Genomic DNA, 22,120 nt, shown 5'->3' with positions numbered 1-22,120 from the left:
AAAAAAAAAAAGAACAAAAAGAAGAGGTTTTTGCTTTTTGTTTTATATTTTTCAATATTAGATATATGTTAAAATTTTCTGTAGGTAGAGTTTCAATGAAAAATCACACATTAGCAATTATTGAAATAATTTTTGGAGACTCGAATGGTGATGTGCAAGCATGATAACTTTTTATGTTTTTCTACATCTCCACGAATTTAAAAACTTGCACTTAGATTCCAACCAACAGCAATTTGTTTTGTTATAAGTTTATAACCAGGAAAATGTTCCGACTGAGGATAAAAAAAACTCGTGAGTTTAGGTTATCTCCAATAAAGAGGGCTAAAGGTCCAAAAGCAAACAAAATTGGCCAAATTTGATCAAACATCCATCTCCAATAGATGGCTAGGCAATAATTTTATTGAGCCCGCCAGATTTTTTTTTTCCCTGGCTAAGTGGAGCCCCCCTTCCAGCCCATTTTCTGGGGCCTAACTTTTCTATTGCATAAATTGATTCAAATTCAAAAGTTAGAAGACAACTGATAGTTGAGAGGCATCGTTTGTATCACTAGGTGATCTAAGAAACACTTGGTTACATTATAAACTAGGAGCTAGACAATTGTTTAGCATATAGGGGCGTTTATATCAATAAATTTAAAGAATAAATTGATAAATTATTGAGAAGGTTATGTTTAGATCTTTTAGTTGAAGATGTTGTATGAAGGGTAATGTTAAAGAGATTAAAATTTTAAATTAGATGTGCAAACCAATACGAAACAAGCACGTTAATCAACATTTAATTCATTTTAAAAATAATTTCTTATATGGCTATAATTTTAAACGAGACTATATTTGACCCTTTCGGTTGGAGTTGGTCTTAGTTAGGCCTGGCAATTTCTGACACGACCCGATAACCCGACACGAGACGACACGAAATTAACAGGTGTTTGGGTCGACACGATAATGAATCGGGTCTTATCGGGTAACCCGATAAGCACCTGTTAAGATAACGGGTTGGTTCGGGTATACACGTGGGTAACACGATACACGATAAGCAGAATATTATTTTTATAATTTTATAACCCTAAAAAAATACTGTAATAATTATATACATTAATTTTACAATTTTATACCCCTAAAAATTATAATAAATATATATATATATATATAGATATTAAATTAACTATAAAATTTATAATAATTATAATAATTATATATACTATAATAATTATACCCCCAAAATATTAAGTCTATCTATAATAATTATATATATATATTAAATTTTATAAAAACTATAATAATTATTAATTAATAATTTAATATGCATGATCATGCATTGCATATTTGCATGATTTTGCATCCATTGAAATTTGATGCGTCAGATGTGATTTGTTTCCATTCAAATTTCAATAATCAATTTTTTTCCATTGCCATTTGCCAACTTGCCGTCCTTTTTGAAAAAAAAAATGGAGGGAAAATGAAAATGTTAAGAAAAGTTGAAAATAAAACAAAAAAGTGAGGGAATTAGGGAAAGATGTTGGAGGGAAAAGTGAAAATTATAAGAAAAAGTTGAAAAGGTAACAAAAAAGAGAGGGAAAAATGAAAATTAATAGAAGTGGTGAGAATTTTTTTTTTTCTTTTTTAAGTTATTAACTTTTTATCACACACATGACTGTCATGACATATCTCACTATTTTTATAATGACACACGTGACACGTGATGTATGTACTATTTCGTGTACCAGTCAATTATAATTTATACGTACAAAATAAATAGATTTAAATCTACTTAATAAATATATATATATATATACACACACATACACACACACGGAACTTGATTGATGGCATACGAATTCTCCAAAACTAATTTCAACGATCCCAACCGTCAAACTTGTTTGTATATCCTTTGAGATCACATCAACAAAAAATCATAAAAAATAAACATTCAGAGATCAAGTAACGGGACAAAGCTTTTCAACGGTTATAAACGAAAAATCACGATTTAACGGTTATTTTAACTATGATTTTGATGATTTTTTATAACTACACTCTTTGACCCTATATGAATACAATGAATGAATTCGATCTTCAATTTAAAATATTTACACAAGTGGATACCACAAAATCTTATGTTATACTTAATGAAAGTATAAATAAACTCTAAGTGTTAGTCAATCTATCGTTTTACGAATTCTCCAAAACAAATTTCAACGATCCAAACCGTCAAAATTGTTTGTATATGCTTGGAGATCACATCAGCAAAAAAATCACAAAAAAAAAACATTCAGAGATCAAGTAACGGAACAAAGCTTTTCAACGGTTATAAACGAAAAATCACGATTTAACGGTTATTTTAACTCCGATTTTGATGATTTTTTATAACTACACTCATTGACCCTATATGAATACAATGAATGAATTCGATCTTCAATTTAAAATATTTACACAAGTGGATACCACAAAATCTTATGTTATACTTAATGAAAGTATAAATAAACTCTAAGTGTTAGTCAATCTATCGTTTTACGAATTCTCCAAAACTAATTTCAATGATCCAAACCGTCAAAATTGTTTGTATATGCTTGGAGATCACATCAGCAAAAAATCACAAAAAAAAAAACATTAAGAGATCAAGTAACGGGACAAAGCTTTTCAACGGTTATAAACGAAAAATCACGATTTAACGGTTATTTTAACTCCGATTTTGATGATTTTTTATAACTACACTCCTTGACCCTATATGAATACAATGAATGAATTCGATCTTCAATTTAAAATATTTACACAAGTGGATACCACAAAATCTTATGTTATACTTAATGAAAGTATAAATAAACTCTAAGTGTTAGTCAATCTATCGTTTTACGAATTCTCCAAAACTAATTTCAAAGATCCAAACCGTCAAAATTGTTTGTATATGCTTGGAGATCACATCAGCAAAAAATCACAAAAAAAAAACATTTAGAGATCAAGAAACGGGACAAAGCTTTTCAACGGTTATAAACGAAAAATCACGGTTTAACGGTTATTTTAACTCCGATTTTGATGATTTTTTATAACTACACTCCTTGACCCTATATGAATACAATGAATAAATTCGATCTTCAATTTAAAATATTTACACAAGTGGATACCACAAAATCTTATGTTATACTTAATGAAATTATAAATAAACTCTAAGTGTTAGTCAATCTATCGTTTTACGAATTCTCCAAAACTAATTTCAACGATCCAAACCATCAAAATTGTTTGTATATGCTTGGAGATCACATCAGCAAAAAATCACTAAAAAAAAACATTCAGAGATCAAGTAACGGGACAAAACTTTTCAACGGTTATAAACGAAAAATCACGATTTAACGGTTATTTTAACTCCGATTTTGATGATTTTTTATAAATACACTCCTTGACCCTATATGAATATAATGAATGAATTCGATCTTCAATTTAAAATATTTACACAAGTGGATACCACAAAATCTTATGTTATACTTAATGAAAGTATAAATAAACTCTAAGTGTTAGTCAATCTATCGTTTTCAAGTACTTGAACGAGAAATGTTTTAATGTTTTCAAGTAATATTTATGTCGCAATGTGTGGTATGTGCAAATTTAAAAAAAATATATATTTTTCTTAACGGGTCATAACGGGTCGGGTCACTTTACCCGTTGGGTAAAGTGACACGACCTGTTAAGGACCCGTTAAGATAACGGGTGTGACACGACACAACCCGTTAAGATAACAGGTGTTACACGAAAACGACATGAACACGACAGACACGACCCGTTTGCCAGGCCTAGTCTTAGTCTTCACAGAAATCTGACGAGAAGAACCCTAGGTATCATTCTGACAAGGAGAAAAAAAATTGTAAGGCCTAGATTGAAGAGCCTTTGGACCAAAGCCTCATTACTTGTGGGTCCCAACCCTCACAAGCAGCCCCGTCTTGCTTAGTTGGTAGAGCGCAAGGCTCTTAACCTTATGGTTGTGGGTCCCACGATGGGCGTTTCATTTTTTTGTTTCCTTCCCAGTTAATCATTTTTCTGATTGCTTACTCACATCAATCGGGATTAATGTGCTTTTTTTTACAGGCTTAAATATCGTATTTACACTTTTTTTTTTGGACCTAAGTTCAAATATTCATCTTTAAAATTGACATGTTTAGCTACTGCTTGTTAATCTCTCAGCATTACCCTTAGATGATCTATATTGAACACAAATCTCGGACATTACATTTTGTGGTTATACCACTTGGTCCCAAGTGACCAATCATATAAACCAACTCCCATATCCAAAACATCGCAAAAACTCTCATTTTGTTAGTCGTCTTGCTAACTCTTTATCGTCAATCCCGACTTGCCTAATACAGAAGATGAATTTGTTTGGGATACTTCACCTACTGGTTTTTTGGTAAAGTTTTTTCTATTGGATTTGCTTCAGCTTTGGCTCTGTGTCAAGAAATCAAATTGGCACTAGGACTAAAACTCTCAAGATTGGAAGTTGACGGTGATTCAAATACCATGGAATATCAGTTGAAGGTGTTTCAAATTTAGGACATGTTTATGATCATTCTTGTGTTTCGTTTCTGTGAAGCCAACATGAAAGCCGCGACGGGTGGATTGTCGTAGTAGATAGGGTATTCCTCTTTTACGTCATTGTGCGTGCAAACTATATCCCTTCCAGCAGTCTGGATGAATTTAGTGTAGATTACTGTCTAGGGGTAGATTGTCATAGTAGATAGGGTATTCCTCTTTTACGTCACTGTGCGTGCAAACTCTCTCCCTTCCCGCAGTTTGGATGAATTTAGTGTAGATTACTGTCTATAAGTCACATGCTTAGGCTTAGTACATAACAGGAACTCGATAAGAATTTGACATAAACACTAATTTAATTAGGTAGCCGAAAGGTTGGAAATGAGACTGATCCTTCAATATTCAAATAACCAACCATTTCAGTTCATATACATAATACCTTTTTGGCTTCGATTTTGAGCTGGTCCTCTGAGTGTGGTAAGCATAAAGGTTTCGGACGTTGTTTGCAACTGAGAAGTTTTCTGCAAATCTCGTGCAGCATTGAGATGAGGCAAGTTCAATTTCTTCCGTTGAGTTCGGCTGGTTTGGAAAGGAGTGAAAGAAAAATTGCGATGGTGTGGCAAGGCAGCTGGTAGCTGATATGATCTAGCACTGGAGATTCCACAATTATGTGTCTGAAAATGTGTAAGTTGGCTGCTGTATACTGAGAGATGGCCTTCTCTTCTTTCAATATTTCTAGTGCACATAGAAAAAATATTTAAACAAAGATGGAATTCGTAAATTTTTCGTTTAACCACGTCTGACATCGTTTGATCGGATTAGACTGTTCCTTTCGTGGTGGAATTCCGATGCATTATTTGATCAGATGTGTGTATATTGTATCTGGTGTTAGAGGAAGTGCAGAATTTCAAAAAAATTAATCGAGTTCTCCACCTGCAGCTATCACTCATATCCATTAAAATTATTTATAAATAATGTCCTTAAAAGAATTATTACCAAAAGAAATAAAGGAGAAGTTAAAACAAGCCATAAATATGTCTAAGAATTTCATATCAGTCCAGCAACTTTGCTTCTCCAACAAATTTCATAATCTTAAAATAGCAACATAAATGTTGCTTTATCACTTGACAGATAAAATTAATAACAGATACCATACGTCACCAGGCGATGCATGAATGGCTCCTTGAACTGGACTCAGCACAGGAACAACTCCCTCCAATGCAGCATTCAAGGGAATGAAGCACAGAAAGTTGTCAAAACTGCAAAGATGCAAATCAGTTCCATCACGGACTTTCTATAAATGCCAACAAAGCGGGATCGACTTTATTTTTAGACAATAAATTAACTATCAACTCCGTAGTTAAAGCATCTGCAGAAAAACCCCTCTCCACCATTTCTTGGATAATCATCACTGCCCTTGATGTCTCGTTGTTATTGAAAAACCCTCGGATAATTGTGTTGTACGTGCAATCATCTAGAGAACAGCCGCTCTCTTCCATTTCCCTTAGCAAGTTTTCTGCTTCACATGTTAGCCCCCCATTACAAAATCCAGTAATCATTATATTATATGACCAGACATCAGGTTGAATTCCTTTTGATGACAAACTACGAAAGAGATCCCATGCATATTCAACTTTTTCAGCTCTGCACAAACCTTGAATAAGAATATTGTAAGTTACAATATTAAAATCCAACTTCTTTCCCTCCATCTCTTCCAACAATTCAACTGCCTTGGGAAATTGTTGGTTTTTACAAAGGCCATCCAGTAAAGAATTATACGTTTGAATGTTTGGAAGTTGGCCACAAGCTTGCATTTGAGAGAACAAGTTTTGTGCATCTTGTGTTCTCCCCATCTTGCAAAACCCATCAATAAGAGTGCTATAAGTAACCGTATCTGGAACAACTCCCTTATGAGACATTTCTAGAAAAATCATCCGAGCATCATCTATCCTTTTATGCTTAGAATAGCCATTTATCAATATGTTGTAAGTACGAGCATTAACCATGCAGCCTTTGCTAAGCATTATTTCAAAAACCTTTTTAGCCTCGTCCATTTCTCCTCGCAAACAGTAACCATCTATAAGCGAATTGTATGTAATTGTATTGGGTGCTATATCCCTTTGCGTCATCATTTCGACCACGCTCCTTGCTTCCTGGACCATCCCCTCTTTGCAGAATGTGTCAACCAAGACATTGAAGGTGCGCACATTTGGAAAGATATGTTTACTCACCATTTCATTCAACAATCTTGTAGCTTCTTTCCAGTTTCCTAATTTGCAAACTCCATGAACCAAAGAGGTATAGGTAATGACATCTGGGGCAATACCCTTACTCGTCATTTCTGAGAAGAGCTTCAGTGCATCAACAACTAGAGTATCCTTGCAAAGACTGTCAATGACCATGCTATAGGCAGCTAAGTCAGGCTTGCAAACTCCTTCTTCCATCTTCTTAAGCAATTGGATTGCTGCACTATTGTTACCTATCATGCAAAGACCCTTAACTAACGTGCCGAAAGAAACCACATTCGGCTTGCAATTACCACTCTCCAACATTTTATTGAAAAGTTCTACAGCCTCGGCCTCTCTATCCTCAAGAAGAAAGCCGTTGATTAGAGTGTTGAAGGTTATGACATCCGGTTCAAAACCAAATCTGAAGAATTTTCCCAAGATAGACAAGCTAAACCCCATTTGGTGCATATGGCAAAAGCAATTAATGATAATGTTTAAGGTATAAACATTCGGACGAATTCCTGACACAACCATTTGGTTATTCAAGGAGATGACTGTCGAGTAATGCTTCAACTTGGCAAGTTGACCCAACACTCGAGTGAAAAGGACAACGGAAGGCAGAGGACGCCTGTGAAGCATTTCATCGAACACATTGAGAGCATCCTCAGCATTAGTGATTTTCACAAGCTGGTGGTGTTGGGTGTTTCTAGATTCGGTCGATTTAAAAGGTCGAGAGTGAAACAAAGCTAAGTAATTGTTGAAGAAAACAACAACAGAAGAAGCTTGAAGAAGACATGGAGGCATACCTCTGGTGCGGGTGCTGCCATAACCAACCTTCCAAAAAGAAGCAGCAGCAGCTGTTGTTGCCCGCATCATCTTTAGTGAGTCAGCGAGGCCGTGCGTAAATCCACTTTTCGGAAAACTTTTGCTGAGGAAGATATACTGAGGAATGAATCTGCTTCAACCTGTTAGCAGGATTAACTTGGCTCGCTCCAAAATCCCAACATATTGGAATCAATTACAAATGAAAAGGAGAGAGCCAAATTTAGAACCCTTGAACATATATTGACAAAACTCGCATATAATTTCAAGGAACATAGGGATTTCAAATATTATCATTTATCATCCCATTTTATTTTATTTGTATAAGATTGATATTCTGAATTGAATTTAAAAAAAAATATTCATACTGGAACCGTACATTAACCATTTCGTTTTGAGTTTTTTTTTTTTTTTTTTTTTTGACATTTTCAAAATCTGAAAGTTTTTGTTGAAATGTTGTTTGGTAACTAATTACCCATTTGTTAATCTCAAGAAATTGGGACTTAGTACAGTGGAAAATTCTTGGCACTTAATACCATAGCCTAATAATATTCATCTCCTCTTGTAAATTAGAGATTTTAAATTCGATTTTCGTCAAAGGTGAATTTGAATCACATTATTGTTATTCTATTGTGAGGTTAATTATTCTATTGTGAGGTTAAGCTTACTACATCCTCCCTTTAATGTAGATAACATCATTTGGGCTACCAATAATATAATTCAAATTTACCTTTAGCCATAATCGAGTCTAAAATTTGTCATTTACAAATAAAGAGAAATACCATTAAATTATATTTGTTTAAATTTTCAGCAATAAAACTATTATCAAAGAGTAGGCTAACTTAGTATGAAGCAACCCAAAAATTGTATTTATGAAGTTAATGCATAACCAATTATGCAATGCATTTATAGATCTCTTTTTGCTACAACGTGATGGGCTCTCAAATTGTTTTTGCTTTAATGATGGATTCTCAAATCTAAATCTTCATTATTTGAAAGAGAAGAGAAACAACATGGAAACCACCTCATAATTCGAAGAACAAATAAGATCTTTGCTTGACATTATGTATTCGTGAAGAGTGTAGAAAATGTATGGTGTATATAAAAAATGTGCAATGTATGTTGCAAGTGTGGGATGAAAGTGTAATATGGAAATATACGAGTGTAAATAAATTTTAATAAAAAAAACAAGGGAGTTTTAATGAAAAGAGCTTGGGCCAACAAATATTTAACCAAAAACGATCACAAAATATTATTTAACCAAAAGGGCTCAAAGTTGAATAAAAAAACCATCCAAAACTATTGTCCACGGGTCAAACTTACAAGCCCAACCTGTTACAAATTTACACTTCTGTAAATACCCCTAAATGATTCGATATTGTCCTAACTCTTCATCGATCTCAACCCAGCACGAAACGCCCATAATAACTCCATGTCTTCCTATCAAATCGACTTCCCCCATTTCAAAAACAACCAAATCAAAGTTAAATCAGAGTTGAAAAATGAAGCATTCATCTTAACAAAGCCGTCAAAACAAGTTCAAAGAAGTTAATGGCAGAAGCCGACGAAAAAGTGTATGGAAAAAAAAAAGAACCAAAACATAAAACTATTTCCGGAGAATCCAAAACATAACACTGTTTTTAGAAGAAAAAAAAAATCAGATATAGTGTTTGTTTTGTCTGTGCATAAACAAACACTGTATCATGAAAGAAAATAACCAAAATCCAAAAACAGTGACTTAAATTCCAAAAACAGTGACTTAAATTTCAGAAATAGTGACTTAGATTCCAGAAACAGTCTATGTTTTAACCCTTGACTGTTTCTTTTCTTTCTTGCATCAGTTGATTATATTTAAGAAACAGGGTGCTTATTTTGCTTTGAATCCAAATACAGTGAATTTCACTATTTATTTTCTAGCTTACATTTAAGAAATAGTGTGTCTATTTCATTTGGATCTAGACTCAGTGGCTTAAATTCCAGAAACAATGACTTCGTTTCCAGAAACAGTTTATTTTTACAGTCCAGAAACAGTGACCCGTCATTATTATTGAATAGCATGCAGATCTTAAATTTATTTTCTAGAGAAACAAACGATAAACTCTATTGACGAAGAAAATTTGAAAAACAATACCTCAAATGCACTATGAATAATTAGTTTTCCTAAAACACAAATATAAGGTCTATTCAACAATATCTGAAATATTAAAATAACAAGCCATAAAAAATAAAAAAACCCATTGGTTGTTGATTGTATGATGAAATTTTTTAGCTAAGCTTCTAGCTCCAAACCCTTGATTAGATTTGCCTAATGCTGATTTTATGCAGTATAGTGTTCATGTTAAATGTAGTTTGAACAGTTCATGGAGTGAGATTAGGTTAAATTAGAAAATGTGCCCGAGCGTTGCTGTGGGACTTGAATGCATCACCTTGAACTGCATGAATAAGATACATTTTACCTTAATGAAGAAAGGGATAGATGAGTGAATGCGGCAATTGATACGTACTTATTATATCAATTACTATGACTAAATGACGCATCAATTCCATCATTATGCAATAAAAAAACATAGGGCTAACGAATATGATCAATCATTCAACATTCTTCCTAGGTTATCCAATCTAAATGACAAAAATGGCTAATTTCGTTGACCAATTAACCGGATTAGCTAACACTTCCTAAAGAGATATTCTTCATGCTTCACATCTCTTAACTGGAGCTGTAACAGAATTCTAGCATTGTATCCCAAATGCTATTGAATTGGATGACGAAAATGCAGAATTTCTAAATAGCTCATCATATATTTGTGATTTGTGAATGAAGGTTTTGTATTCATGAATAACAATCATAAGCTCAACAATTATCGTGCTAAGTAATTACCAATCACATATTTAAAATCTAGGCATAAAAGCTTTAGAAAGATAAATAAAAAATCGATATAACTAAAGGGAATTGTTATTAGCACTCCAAAAATATCATTCTACACTCCAAACTTCATATATTAGGAAAGAAAAATACACTTGTGAGGAGTGTAAAATAAGATTTTTGGAGTGCCAATAACATTTGCCTAACTAAATAGGCTTTGAATATGCTATCAGGGCACATGATTATATACAAAGTGAAATCTGTTTTCCATGCAAAGAATCTTTTCGCTCTCCGTTCAAAACTTTTGATACGTTTTATTTAAAATGGTTTCTGGAATCGGTCATCTCACAGGGTATTCTAACTCTCTTTTTCATTCATTTCACGCAAACCAATTATACATTTAAAATAGGGCTTGAATAGCCTAACATAAACTACACGAAAAAAGATTTAGAACTTGGTTTAGCGGCTGAAAAGAATTTGTGCCTCCAAATACAAATGCTTACCCATAACCTAGAATTTAAAATTAGCATTTTGTGGCATTAGGATGTGAAAATTGAAGCGGCAGGTGGCAGCAGTGGTACCAAATTACAATTCTAAATCTAGTAACAGAATCCGGTTGATAATTAACCCAGAATATAAAATCTAAATAAGTTAAGAGCAAAAATCACCTCAAATCTTTGCTTCTCTTGTAATTTGGTATTGTGGGGTTGACTTGTAAACGGTAGATAAAGTCCTGAAAACCGAGAATGAAAAGCATTCTTTCAGTTAACCAAAAAGCATTCATAAACGGAGTAAGACATGTAAACAAAAAATAAATCTTGGAAAGCAGACATAAACAAACTTCAACCACAATTACTTTAATACATATTTGGATACAAAGGAAAATTGAATTTATTAAATTTTGATATAAAGAAAATTAACTAATGCAGGAAGAACATTTGTGCCTCAATAGCGTGAGAAGTACTCAAAACAAACTTTGTGATGTGCAAACAGAAAATGATCATGCTCTCTAACCTAATGCAAGAAAAACATTTGAATTCTTCCATGATATCCATGTTTTGCACATTTAAATATTTATATACCAATTGAGAATAACAATTTAAAGCCCCCACCCACCCCTTCTCCCCCGCTCGAAAAATTCACCTAAAAACCACATTAACCGCCACAGTTTAAGAATCCAGATTACATTTTTCAACAAAAAAGAATCAGCCTTCAATTATTAGACTAAATATTGATTTGCAAACACAATGTAGCAAAAGAGTTGTTCATCAATAGCCCATTTTGGATTATAGGAAGTCCATTCAAAGGACTGAAAAAACATAAATGAAAATATTCAAGAACCAACCTTTTTTGGAAACCACTGGTTCTAGTCTTGTGATCTTTGATTTATTTAGTGAGAACCAAATTAATCTGAAATAAAAATAAACCTGTTTGTTAAATCAACTCAGAATTCAAAACTAATATAGATTGACAGTGAAAAAAGGTGTTCGCACACACATAATGTAATACACACGTGTAATATACAATTGAGTAAGATACTTTGATGCCATGTGGATCATTAACTGTTCCCTTGAGCCACAATTTTATTTGAATTAATGTACTAAAGATTAATGCTATTTACATTGAAAACGTCGAGTAGATTGTTATATCAAAAGATTTGACCACACAGGTAGGCCATGCAGCTTTGGATTGATATTAGTACACTTACATACAAAAAAATTATGAAATATTGATTGGTTGATTAATAACGTTAATGAAGATTCTTGTTTTTGGCGTGTGTCAATGAATATTGTTTTGTTACGTCATTTTATTACTTAACATTATTAGTTAAATTTAAATACATAATGTTATGATAAAATGATTTAAACTTAACGTAATTGGTAACAACATACTAAGTTTCTAAAAACAACATTGAACTTTAAGTTTGATGTGAGGATTATGTTGAATTTAAATCATGGATCTCTGCTCTAATCTGTGTATGACACATAGCATACACATTTTAAAACAAACAATAACAATCACAAAAGAACCAACAGAGTGATGGCATAAAAATCTCAAGCATGTGGCATCATCTGTCCATGAACAAAAATCAGATGTATCATGTATTTTAGAGGAACAGATAACTGAGAATTCCATTCACAGAGTCACCACCACAACAACAAAGAATAGAAGCATGAACAAAAACGTGCAAAACACATACAGTGTGTTTTTTGCAGATAGGTTGCAACATTGAAAAAGCAGCAACGCAGGAGGAAAAAGAGAAATAGAGAGCCAGGTGGTAGCCAAAAGAGAAAACCCGAGTTATTAATATCTTCTTAGCTCTCCTAATTTAATAATTTAGACTCAAAATAAATTCAAATAAACTAAAAAAAGGAGTTGGAATCAAACTAACCTCCGTTTTCTATATGCAGCAAACTGCATCTTGTTTTTGCCTTCGTTAGCAACATAACGTTGGCTCTGTACACACCAAAAAAACACGGTAAACACCTCATTCATTACTAATAGCCATTTCAATTAATTTATTATTTAGAAAAAAAATTTCAACGATTCCGAAGCTCAAACAAAAATTACAGGAGAAAATTGAGATTATATGCAATTGTATGTCAAATAACCTGAAAAATACCATATATCCAATATTAAGTGCATACACCTATAAACTAATCTTTATATATACTTTAAAATAATACTGATCAATGTAATCTAAAACATTGAAAACATTATCATACAATTAAAGAATAACGATACAAAAAAATTTATTTCCATTATTTTCAAATAACTTTCAGGCAACAACCATTTCTTTTATCCCATTTGTCCAACACCACCCGCATTTCAAACAAAAAGGAAGAGTTTAATAACTAATAATTTCAGGCACTTTCCAATTCTTAGCTAGCATGATAAAGACCATGGATAATTTATTGTGTCCATTTTCCTGCCATCTTCAGTGACTAGAAACTGAAAATTTCTTATCAAATGTGTTAATGCTGCAATATATAGGATGACGGAGAAATTTCCATTGAAGATTGGTTGAGGAAATTGACAGTGCCACTACTTGCCTTTGGAAAGATGTCTTTTCTGGAAACCCTTTCAAAGTCTTTAGGATCCGAAAACTTGTAATCGATTATAGTGTGCCTAAAATCAAACAATGACCTTCACAAAAACTAATTCAAAAACCCTAAAACCCTAAATCCCTATACCAGAAATTCACATAATAAAAAAAAACCCTAATTCATAAATTACCTAGTGTTTTCGACAGCGGTTATGTGGCGGCGGTGGTCACGACGGCAGTGATGGGGTGACAATGGTGAATTGTGATGGTCTAAGCTGTATAACGGCAATCGCACGAAACCACAACCACCTTTTCAAATTCTGAAATATCCATCAAAACATAATGAGAGGAAATCAAATTTGAAAAACAAAAATATAAACTCCACTGATACAAATAAGAAATACAGAGAGTTACGAAACACATAGCACGGTTTAGACAACCAATCTGATTTAACCACAAAATGTAATAGTAACCTATTACAATAATATTTATAGCCATTCTATATTGTAAGCACCCCCTTCCTAAACTATGTATATAGACATTTTTAGCTTGAACGATAACAATAATGTTAAAAAAAAATAAAAATAAAAATAAAAAAAAGTTAGCAATCCTCGGTTTTAACCAAATTTTTGAACCACATGTGTCGAGTAGGACACAATAGTGGTTCATAATTATAGACTGAAACGCACAATTACTGAGTTGAAACACAACAATATTGATTAGTTATTCGTAGTGGAGTATTAAACTCACTGTTCTCTGTCCGGGGATAATTCGAGAGGCAGAAGCTAATTTCAGAGTTCGTTCTTCTCCATGTGAATACCAGATTAGTGTGGTTTCATCCTGTTAAAGATATGAAAAATGAAGCTATTGAAGCAGTTAAGATATCTAGTAATGATCGTGGAGATGCGCAGCAGGAAGATGTAAGATAAAAAACTTATTAGTATGAAATGAATCCAATATCCTAATGTAAAGGAAATTACTCACAGTAGAAATTCTGAATGGACGAAGTTTTGGCTTCCCTTTCCGGCTATAGTTGATTAACTAGGAACCTTTTTTTAATGCAATCAGTGCCTTCATAGAGAGAGAGAGAGAGAGAGAGAGAGGAATATTAGGTGAAAAGTATTGCCAAATCACACAGTTATCAAAATCTTGAATATATATGTTTTACCATATCAAACATCATTTGCTGGATTCTACTAAGAGAAAATCACTTAAAAACGTGGTGGCCATTCTAACAAAACGAACTCAATTAACCCAACATCTTAGTAAGTTATTAATCAGAAATATTAAAGGATATAGAGCAGATTAATGCATAGCAGTTATGTATGCAAGGAATACATAATGGTGTCTTCTTGAACTCTTTGCAGCGAACTTGAGCCATTTGGTTAACAAATGATGTAAACATAAATTTCTATACCACATCACAACAAATGACAACATAAACATAGAATACCAGTTCTGTATACATACCAGACAACAAATGACATAAACATAAAATTTACAAATTACTTACTTTTCAACTCCAGGAAACCGATTTTTGGCTTAATTTTCTCAATGTCGAATACTTATGATGGGCTTTCCAGTGACAACAGCTGGTGAGTGACCATGAAATTTGGAGTACTCATCCAACATCCATGCCATGGTCTGAACATAGGTGCCCATATCGGGTGCAGGAACATCAGTATGAGTTCCAATGAGGTCATGGATTTTCTGAGCGAAGACGCGAGTCAGACGCTCCAACTCGCTCAAATCTAAGTCCCTGGGGTTGCATCCGATTCTACCCTTGGCTCCACCATATGGAATGTCGGCCACAGTAGTCTTCCAGGTCATGAGTTGAGCCAGGGCATTCACTTCATCCGGATCAACCTTTAAGAAAACAAACCAACAACAAATTCGATACAGAATCCACCAACATAAGACATACATTTCGCTAAGCTCCTTGGGATTTTATCCCCTGTGATATGGTCCATATTAGCCTGCTTCTTCATCGAAACCGACTTCACAAACACCTTCTTCTTTTGTTTTCAAATTTTCAGAAACACAACAATCAACTACGTTTCTGAGAAAATCAACAAAAAAAAAAAAAAAACCTCTTTGATTCAGTTTTCCAACAACCAAACAGAACCTAAAAATTTCAAGCTTACATTTTTGAAGCGAGCCATGGACAGCGTTTTCAGCTCCGTAGCTTTGTGATTAATTCTGCAAAAAATTATACGCATTTAGAGTAGAGAGAGAGAGTGAATTTATGCTAGGGATTCGTCAGATAATTAAAAATAATTGAAAAATTAAACAAAATTACCTTTGGACGTTTAGGGTTTTGGGGGAGCTCTATCTCTGCGTGAGGTTTTAGACGAAGGAATGTGATGACTGAACGCGCGAGGCAAATTAGGTTTGTTTATTAGGCGCATCCGAACCGTCTAATCATACTAAGGAAATCAAGATGCATCCAAAACATATTTTAATATGTGCTTTGTTTTGATCTAGTCAGTGAAACATATTTTGGACCGTATTATCTAAGACTTGCTGAACAGAATGAATATACCAGCTCCATTTCGTATGGCACTTCCCTCTCCACCACTGCCACTCTCAGTACCTGTGCCACTTCCACCTCCTCCCCCACTTCTAGCTGAAAAGCCTCGCTCAACTGATTTATTGAGTGAAGAGTCAGAAATGGAATCTTCAGATGAGGTAACTTCATAGATTGACAAGTCTTCTTTTGATAATGATTTTTGCTTATTGTTCTGTAAGTTTGCGTGCATGTTTACATGAGAGGGAGAGTGGTAGCATGGTTTCTGGAGTGAAAACAAAGAACAATTTTCTGTCCCCCCTCCCTATCCCTCCTTCTCTTCAATGAACCAAAAAATAAAAAAAAAGTCATTAAAGCTTCTGGACCACATATAAAATTTCTGAGAAATTATATGTGTTCCAAGTATAGTCTCCACCCAATTGTGGAGGTTTAGAACCAGAGACACGCCAACTTTTGTTCACTTAGTTCCCAAAAAAGTTCAGGTTATTTCATAAAACTTATTTCACTTGAAAGCGTTCAAGAAGAATGAAATTTTAATTGATCTCCGCACTTGTTGAGTGGGCATTGAACTAGACTTGTGAAATCATTTCATGTTTCTTCAATTTTATATGTCCAAACATCCTCCTTTGTATTATTATGTCAAAAAACATGAAAATTTTACTCTAGCTGTCAAATTTTCTTGTTTCTTTATAGTTTGTACATCCTTCGAGACTTTGAATTGAATGTTTTCAGGAAGTCAATGACAAATCCTATAGCAGAGCTTCAAGTGGACGGAAGTGTCTTAAGCGGGAAGCTATTGTTGGTCCTGCAGTGGATAAAGATGTAGCTCATGAAGATGTTGGATTGAAATCGGCTACTCTTATCCCAAAGGAGATTCCAATGATAAAAAAGAAGAAGCCTATCGTACAGGGCTTTTAATCTTTTTCTATGGGAAGAGGTTATTTACTTTTCGAAATGAATGGTCACCTTTGTAGGGTGTTCTCTTAAGCCGAGCAATTTTTCATATAGTCTTCCTGGATTTGTTGCAGATAAAAATTGCACCAAATGTTGTTACTAATGAAAATAAAGATGATGGCATTACTGAAGACTCAGAGCATCTAGAAAATGAGAGTGCAGATATCAACGCTTTTGCAACTGCAGAAGAACTGGAAAAGTTGCCACCAGAAGAAATATTATCACTGCCAATGTTTAAGGTACCGATTTTGATTTGACAATTTGGCTCTATTTTGGTAGGCGGCTTTGCTGTATCGAGTCTGAAGTGAATCAAGTGATGCCTGGTCATAAAAATTATATGAACTTTGAGGAAAAGTTTTATGCGACTTATAAAAAAGATATTTAATACGGAGATCTCACATGGAATCTGCAGAACTATGCAGCTGGGAATGCTGCCTTGGTGTTGTATATAAAGAACTTGGCAAAGGACATTGTTGCCGATAACTTCTACTACATATTTGGTGATCTCACAATCCTGATGAACTCTGTGTAACTAATTTTCGTTTTCTTTAAACAGTATGTTAGAAATTTTAAGATCTGTTTGGTACTCTACTAAGTAGAGTCTACTTGAATCCAACTTTTTAAACTCAAAAACAATTTTCAAGTTTTAGGGCTTAAAAACTTGTTTGGTAGGACTATTTTCAAAAACTGAAGTCAAGACTAACTCAAATATATAATCTATTCTCTAAAAATGTAAAATGTGAGTTTTTAGAGTTTTTAAACTTAAACTCACTTCTTTTTTTTCTCTCCCTCCTCCCCTCTCTCTCCAAATCTCTCTGTCTTTCTCTCTCTCTCCTTTTTTTTTTTTTTACCTTCTTCAAATCCACTCTTTTCATTCTCTCGGTTCTTTCTCTCACTCATCTTCCTCTCTATCTCGTCCGATCCTCTCTCTTCTTTCTCTTTCCTTCAATCATCTCTTACTTTCTTTCCTCCTCTCTCCTCTTTCTTCCTCTCCTGCAACCCCCCCTCTTTTTAGATCTCTTTGTCTAGTTTAAGTCAAAAGATTTAAAATTTTTAAATCGCAAATCAACCAATTTTTTGAGTCTTAAAGAAAATCGTTTTCAAGAAATGTTTTGAGAAATTATAAAAAATTTCAAATAGGATACCAAACAGACCCTTAGTTCTCTTGACATTTTTTTGGTGTCCACAAATGGCAGAAATCACTCCAATTCTCCTTGTCCAAAAATTGTAAAACTGATTAAATTCCTAACATACTGTAATACCATTGCTATGCCTTAGGGTCATTATTTGGAAGCATTGATGCAGCCAAATCTGGTCTCAGCGTGAAGCTCATGCAGGTGAGAGGTATGTACTTGGATAGACCTGTCCTATTAAGTTAAACAGAGCCATAAATATGTCTATGAATTTCATATCAGTCCAGATACTCTGCTTCTCCAACAGATATCAATTTCATCATCATTGAAGAGTAACATAAAAGTTGCTCTATCACTTGATAGATTAAATTAATAACACATATCATTCGTCACTAAGCGATGCATGAATGAATGGGCTACCTGAACTGGACCCAGCAGTGGAACAACTCCCTCCAATGCAGCACTCAAGGGAAGGATGCACGGAAACTTGTCAAAAACTGCAAAAGATGCAAATCAATTTCATCACAATCTTTGTATCAATGCCAACAATGCGGGTGAATTAACGATCAACTCCGTAGTTGATGCATCTGCAGAAAAACGCCTCTCCACCATTTCTTGAATAAGCCTCAATGCCTTTGATGTCTCGTTGTCGTTGATAAACCCTCGGATAATTGTGTTGTACGTGCAACCATCTGGAGAACAGCCTTTCTCTTCCATTTCTCTAAGCAAGTTTTCTGCTTCACTTGCTAGCCCCCCACTACAAAATCCACTAATCATTGTATTATACGTCGTGGAATTAGGTTGAATTCCCTTTGATGATAAACTAAGAAAGAGATCCCTTACGTATTCAACTTTTTCAGCTCTACACAAACCTGCAATAAGAATATTATAAGTTACAATGTTAAAATTCAACTTCTTTTCCTCCATCTCTTCCAACAATTCAACTGCCTTGGAAAATTGTTGGTTTTTACAGAGGCCATCCAGCAAAATGTTATAAATCTGAACATTTGGAAGTTGGCCACTAGCTTGCATTTGAGAGAACAAGTTCTGTGCATCTTGTGTTCTCCCCATCTTGCAAAACCCATCCATAAGAGTGCCATAAGTAACTGGATCTTGAACAACTCCCTTATGAGGCATTTCCAAGAAAAGCATTCGGGCATCATCTATCCTTTTAAGCTTACAATAGCCGTTTATCAATATGCCATAACTACGAGCATCAACCATGCAGCCTAGGCTACACATTAGATCAAAAACTTTTTTCGCCTCGTCCATTTCGCCTCGCAAACAATAACCATCCATAAGCGAGTTGTAAGTAACCATATTAGGTTCAATATCTCTTTGGATCATCATTTCAACCACATTCCTTGCTTCATGGACCATCCCCTCTTTGCAGAATGTATCAACCAAGACACTGAACGTGTGCACATTTGGAAAGATATGTTTCTCCACCATTTCATTCAACAATCTTGTAGCTTCTTTCCAATTTCCTAATTTGCAAACTCCGTGAATCAAAGATGTATAGGTAATGACATTTGGGGCAATACCCTTACTTGTCATTTCTGAGGAGAGGTTCAGTGCATCAACAACTAGAGCATCCTTGCAAAGACTGTCAATGACCGTGTTATAGGCAACTAAGTCAGGCTTGCAATCTCCTTCTTCCATCTTCTTAAGCAATTGGATAGCTGCAATGTTGTTACCCTTCAAGCAATGGCCCTTTACTAGTGTGTTGAAAGTAACCACATTCGGCTTGCAATTACCTCCATCCATCATTTTGTTGAAAAGTGCCGCTGCCTCAGCCTCTCTATCCTCAAGAAGAAAGCCGTTGATTAGAGTGCTGTAGGTCGTGACATCTGGTGCAAAACCCAATTTGAAGAAGTTTCCCAAGACAGATAAACTGAACCCGATTTGGTGCAAATGGCAGAAGCAATTCATGAGAATGTTTAGAGTATAAGCATCAGGACGAATTCCGGACACAACCATTTGGTTATTCAAGGAGATGACTGCCGAATACTGTTTCAACTTGGCAACTTGAGTCAAGATTTGGTTGAGAGGGACGACGGCAGGCAGAGGACGCCTTTGAAGCATTTCGTCGAACACATTGAGAGCATCCTCGAGATTAGTGATTTTAACAAACCGGTGTTGTTGGGTGTTTCTAGATTCGGTCGATTTAGAAGCTCGAGAGTGAAACAAAGCCAAGTAATTACTGACGAAAACAACAACAGAAGAAGAAGATTGAACAAGACAAGGCAGCATACCTCTAAGTCTGAGTCTGCTGCTGCTGCCACAACCAACCTTCAAAGAAGAGGAAGAAGCAGCTGTTGTTGCCAGCATCATCTTCAGTGAGGTAGCGAGTGCTGAGGATGATTTATGGAGGAATGAATCTGCTTCAACCTGTTAGTAAACTCAAAAACAATTTTCAAGGTTTAGGGCTTAGAAACTTGTTTAGTAGGACTATTTTCGTAAACTGAACTCAAGACTAACTCAAATATATAATCTATTCTTAAAAATGTAAAATGTGAGTTTTTAAAGCTTTTAAACTTAAACTCACTTTTTTCTTTTCTCTCCCTCCTCCCCTCTCTCTCCAAATCTCTCTCTCTCTCTCTCCTTTTTTTTATTTTTTTTTTTACCTTCTTCCAATCCACTCTCTTCATTCTCTCGGTTCTTTCTCTCACTCCTTTTCCTCTCTATCTCGTCTGATCCTCTCTCTTCTTTCTCTTTCCTTCAATCATCTCTTACTTTATTTCCTCCTCTCTCCTCTTTCTCCCTCTCCTGCGACCCCCTCTTTTTAGATCTCTTTGTCTAGTTTAAGTCGAAAGATTTAAAATTTTTAAATCGCAAATCAACCAAGTTTTTGAGTCTTAAAGAAAATTGTTTTCAAGAAATGTTTTGAAAAATTATAAAAAATTTCAAATAGAATACCAAACAGACCCTTAGTTCTCTTGACATTTTTTTGGTGTCCACAAATGATAGAAATCACTCCAATTCTCCTGGTCCAAAAATTGTTAAACTGATTAAATTCTTAACATACTGTAATACTATTGCTATGCCTTAGGGTCATTATTTGGAAGCATTGATGCAGCCAAATCTGGTCTCAGCGTGAAGCTCATGCAGGTGAGATCTCTTGATAACCTTTATGCTTCCAAGTCAACCTTTGTTCCTTTAAAAATTCGATTAACTGTGCTGGCTTAAGTTACTCTCTTTGTACATCAACGATAGCTGAAGTATTTGAAGATTTCATTCCTTATAAAATATCTGTGGCATGTTATATAATATTGAAATCCAGTTAGGATCTTTTGCGGATCTTTGCATCTGCATCAAGTTTTGCTTACGATTCAAGCAGATAGATGCAGTCCCTTTGTTATCTTGATGTTGGTTAAAATTACTCGTGTTATGCCATTGTACCTTTGTTGCGGAATCTAGTAAATGGGTATGTGTTCAAGGGCAAACCAATGATCATCCAATCTGGCCGGAATCCTGTAGCTGGGAAACCGAAATAAAATGATCAACTATCTGGGGAGGTTCTGAACCATAGATTTTAGTTCTTTCTCTTGCCTTGCATCTATGAGCAAGCTGCACTTTCCTCGCTTTTGTGCCATTTTTAATGACATCTTACTTCTCAATCCGCCATGTTAACAGTTTACTGAATTTTTAATCACCTTCAACATTGCGGATAATCAGCACTCACAGTTTGCCAACATCAATAGATTTATATCGTGCAATCGTGTTTTTTCTTTTAGAAATTGGCTGGGAGTGAGGTTTTCTGCAGCACTTCTCGAGCACGAATGGTGCAGTAGAAAGAAGCTGTAATATGTTGCTACCCATGGAACTAAAGTGGACCGGGAGCTGGCGGTTCTGAAAAGGTTGAAGGTACATGCCCAGATGGTCTCAACTTGGCATCCTGCATCAGCTTAAAAGTTCTGTATCAAAATGCGTACTTTTTCTCACTCATTCATGCTGTCTCCAACACCAGCGCGATCAATTAACTTTAGAAGAAGGTGCATGCAAGGATTTTTTGCTTCCTCTCTAGATGATTCGA

At 34.6% G+C, this 22,120-nt stretch overlaps 3 protein-coding genes and 1 long non-coding RNA gene across 4 annotated transcripts; 1 reads left to right on the top strand and 3 right to left on the bottom strand.

The window, feature by feature from the left end:
- Positions 1-5,462: 5,462 nt before the first annotated feature.
- LOC103927823 (putative pentatricopeptide repeat-containing protein At1g12700, mitochondrial) lies at positions 5,463-8,160 on the bottom strand. The gene has a single exon (XM_048588696.1). The coding sequence runs from the start codon at positions 7,613-7,615 to the stop codon at positions 5,795-5,797; it is 1,821 nt and encodes a 606-aa protein (XP_048444653.1). The 5' UTR covers positions 7,616-8,160; the 3' UTR covers positions 5,463-5,794.
- Positions 8,161-10,737: 2,577 nt separating this feature from the next.
- Positions 10,738-15,921, bottom strand: LOC103927820. The gene is made up of 7 exons (XR_007260084.1): positions 14,984-15,921; positions 14,455-14,541; positions 14,221-14,310; positions 13,662-13,790; positions 12,817-12,881; positions 11,770-11,834; positions 10,738-11,157 (listed from the first exon to the last, which is right to left on the bottom strand). It is a non-coding gene; the product is annotated as an uncharacterized LOC103927820 (long non-coding RNA).
- A 12-nt stretch (positions 15,922-15,933) lies between these two features.
- On the top strand, positions 15,934-18,420 carry LOC125479440 (U11/U12 small nuclear ribonucleoprotein 65 kDa protein-like). Its single transcript, XM_048588718.1, has 7 exons — positions 15,934-15,937; positions 15,989-16,158; positions 16,730-16,901; positions 17,021-17,190; positions 17,364-17,451; positions 18,230-18,295; positions 18,392-18,420. The coding sequence occupies exons 1-7, from the start codon at positions 15,934-15,936 to the stop codon at positions 18,418-18,420; spliced, it is 699 nt and encodes a 232-aa protein (XP_048444675.1).
- Positions 18,337-20,479, bottom strand: LOC125479506 (putative pentatricopeptide repeat-containing protein At1g12700, mitochondrial). The gene has a single exon (XM_048588918.1). The coding sequence runs from the start codon at positions 20,416-20,418 to the stop codon at positions 18,607-18,609; it is 1,812 nt and encodes a 603-aa protein (XP_048444875.1). The 5' UTR covers positions 20,419-20,479; the 3' UTR covers positions 18,337-18,606.
- Between the last annotated feature and the right edge of the window lie 1,641 nt (positions 20,480-22,120).

Source organism: the organism of the source record quoted next, unplaced genomic scaffold, assembly GCF_019419815.1.
Source record: "Pyrus x bretschneideri cultivar Hongxiangsu unplaced genomic scaffold, Pyrus_bretschneideri_v1 Contig29, whole genome shotgun sequence".
Classification (NCBI taxonomy): Eukaryota; Viridiplantae; Streptophyta; class Magnoliopsida; order Rosales; family Rosaceae; genus Pyrus; species Pyrus x bretschneideri.
Note: the sequence above shows the minus strand (reverse complement) of the source record. Positions and strands in the feature narration are given on the sequence as shown.

Bases quoted from the DNA above. Each gene is read 5' to 3' on its own strand.
- LOC103927823 (XM_048588696.1), bottom strand. From the start codon at position 7,615: ATGATGCGGGCAACAACAGCTGCTGCTGCTTCTTTTTGGAAGGTTGGT.
- LOC125479440 (XM_048588718.1), top strand. The intron at 16,902-17,020 runs TACAGGGCTTTT...TCCTGGATTTGT, and splicing joins AAAAAAGAAGAAGCCTATCG to TGCAGATAAAAATTGCACCA. The intron at 17,191-17,363 runs GTACCGATTTTG...TGGAATCTGCAG, and splicing joins TATCACTGCCAATGTTTAAG to AACTATGCAGCTGGGAATGC.
- LOC125479506 (XM_048588918.1), bottom strand. From the start codon at position 20,418: ATGATGCTGGCAACAACAGCTGCTTCTTCCTCTTCTTTGAAGGTTGGT.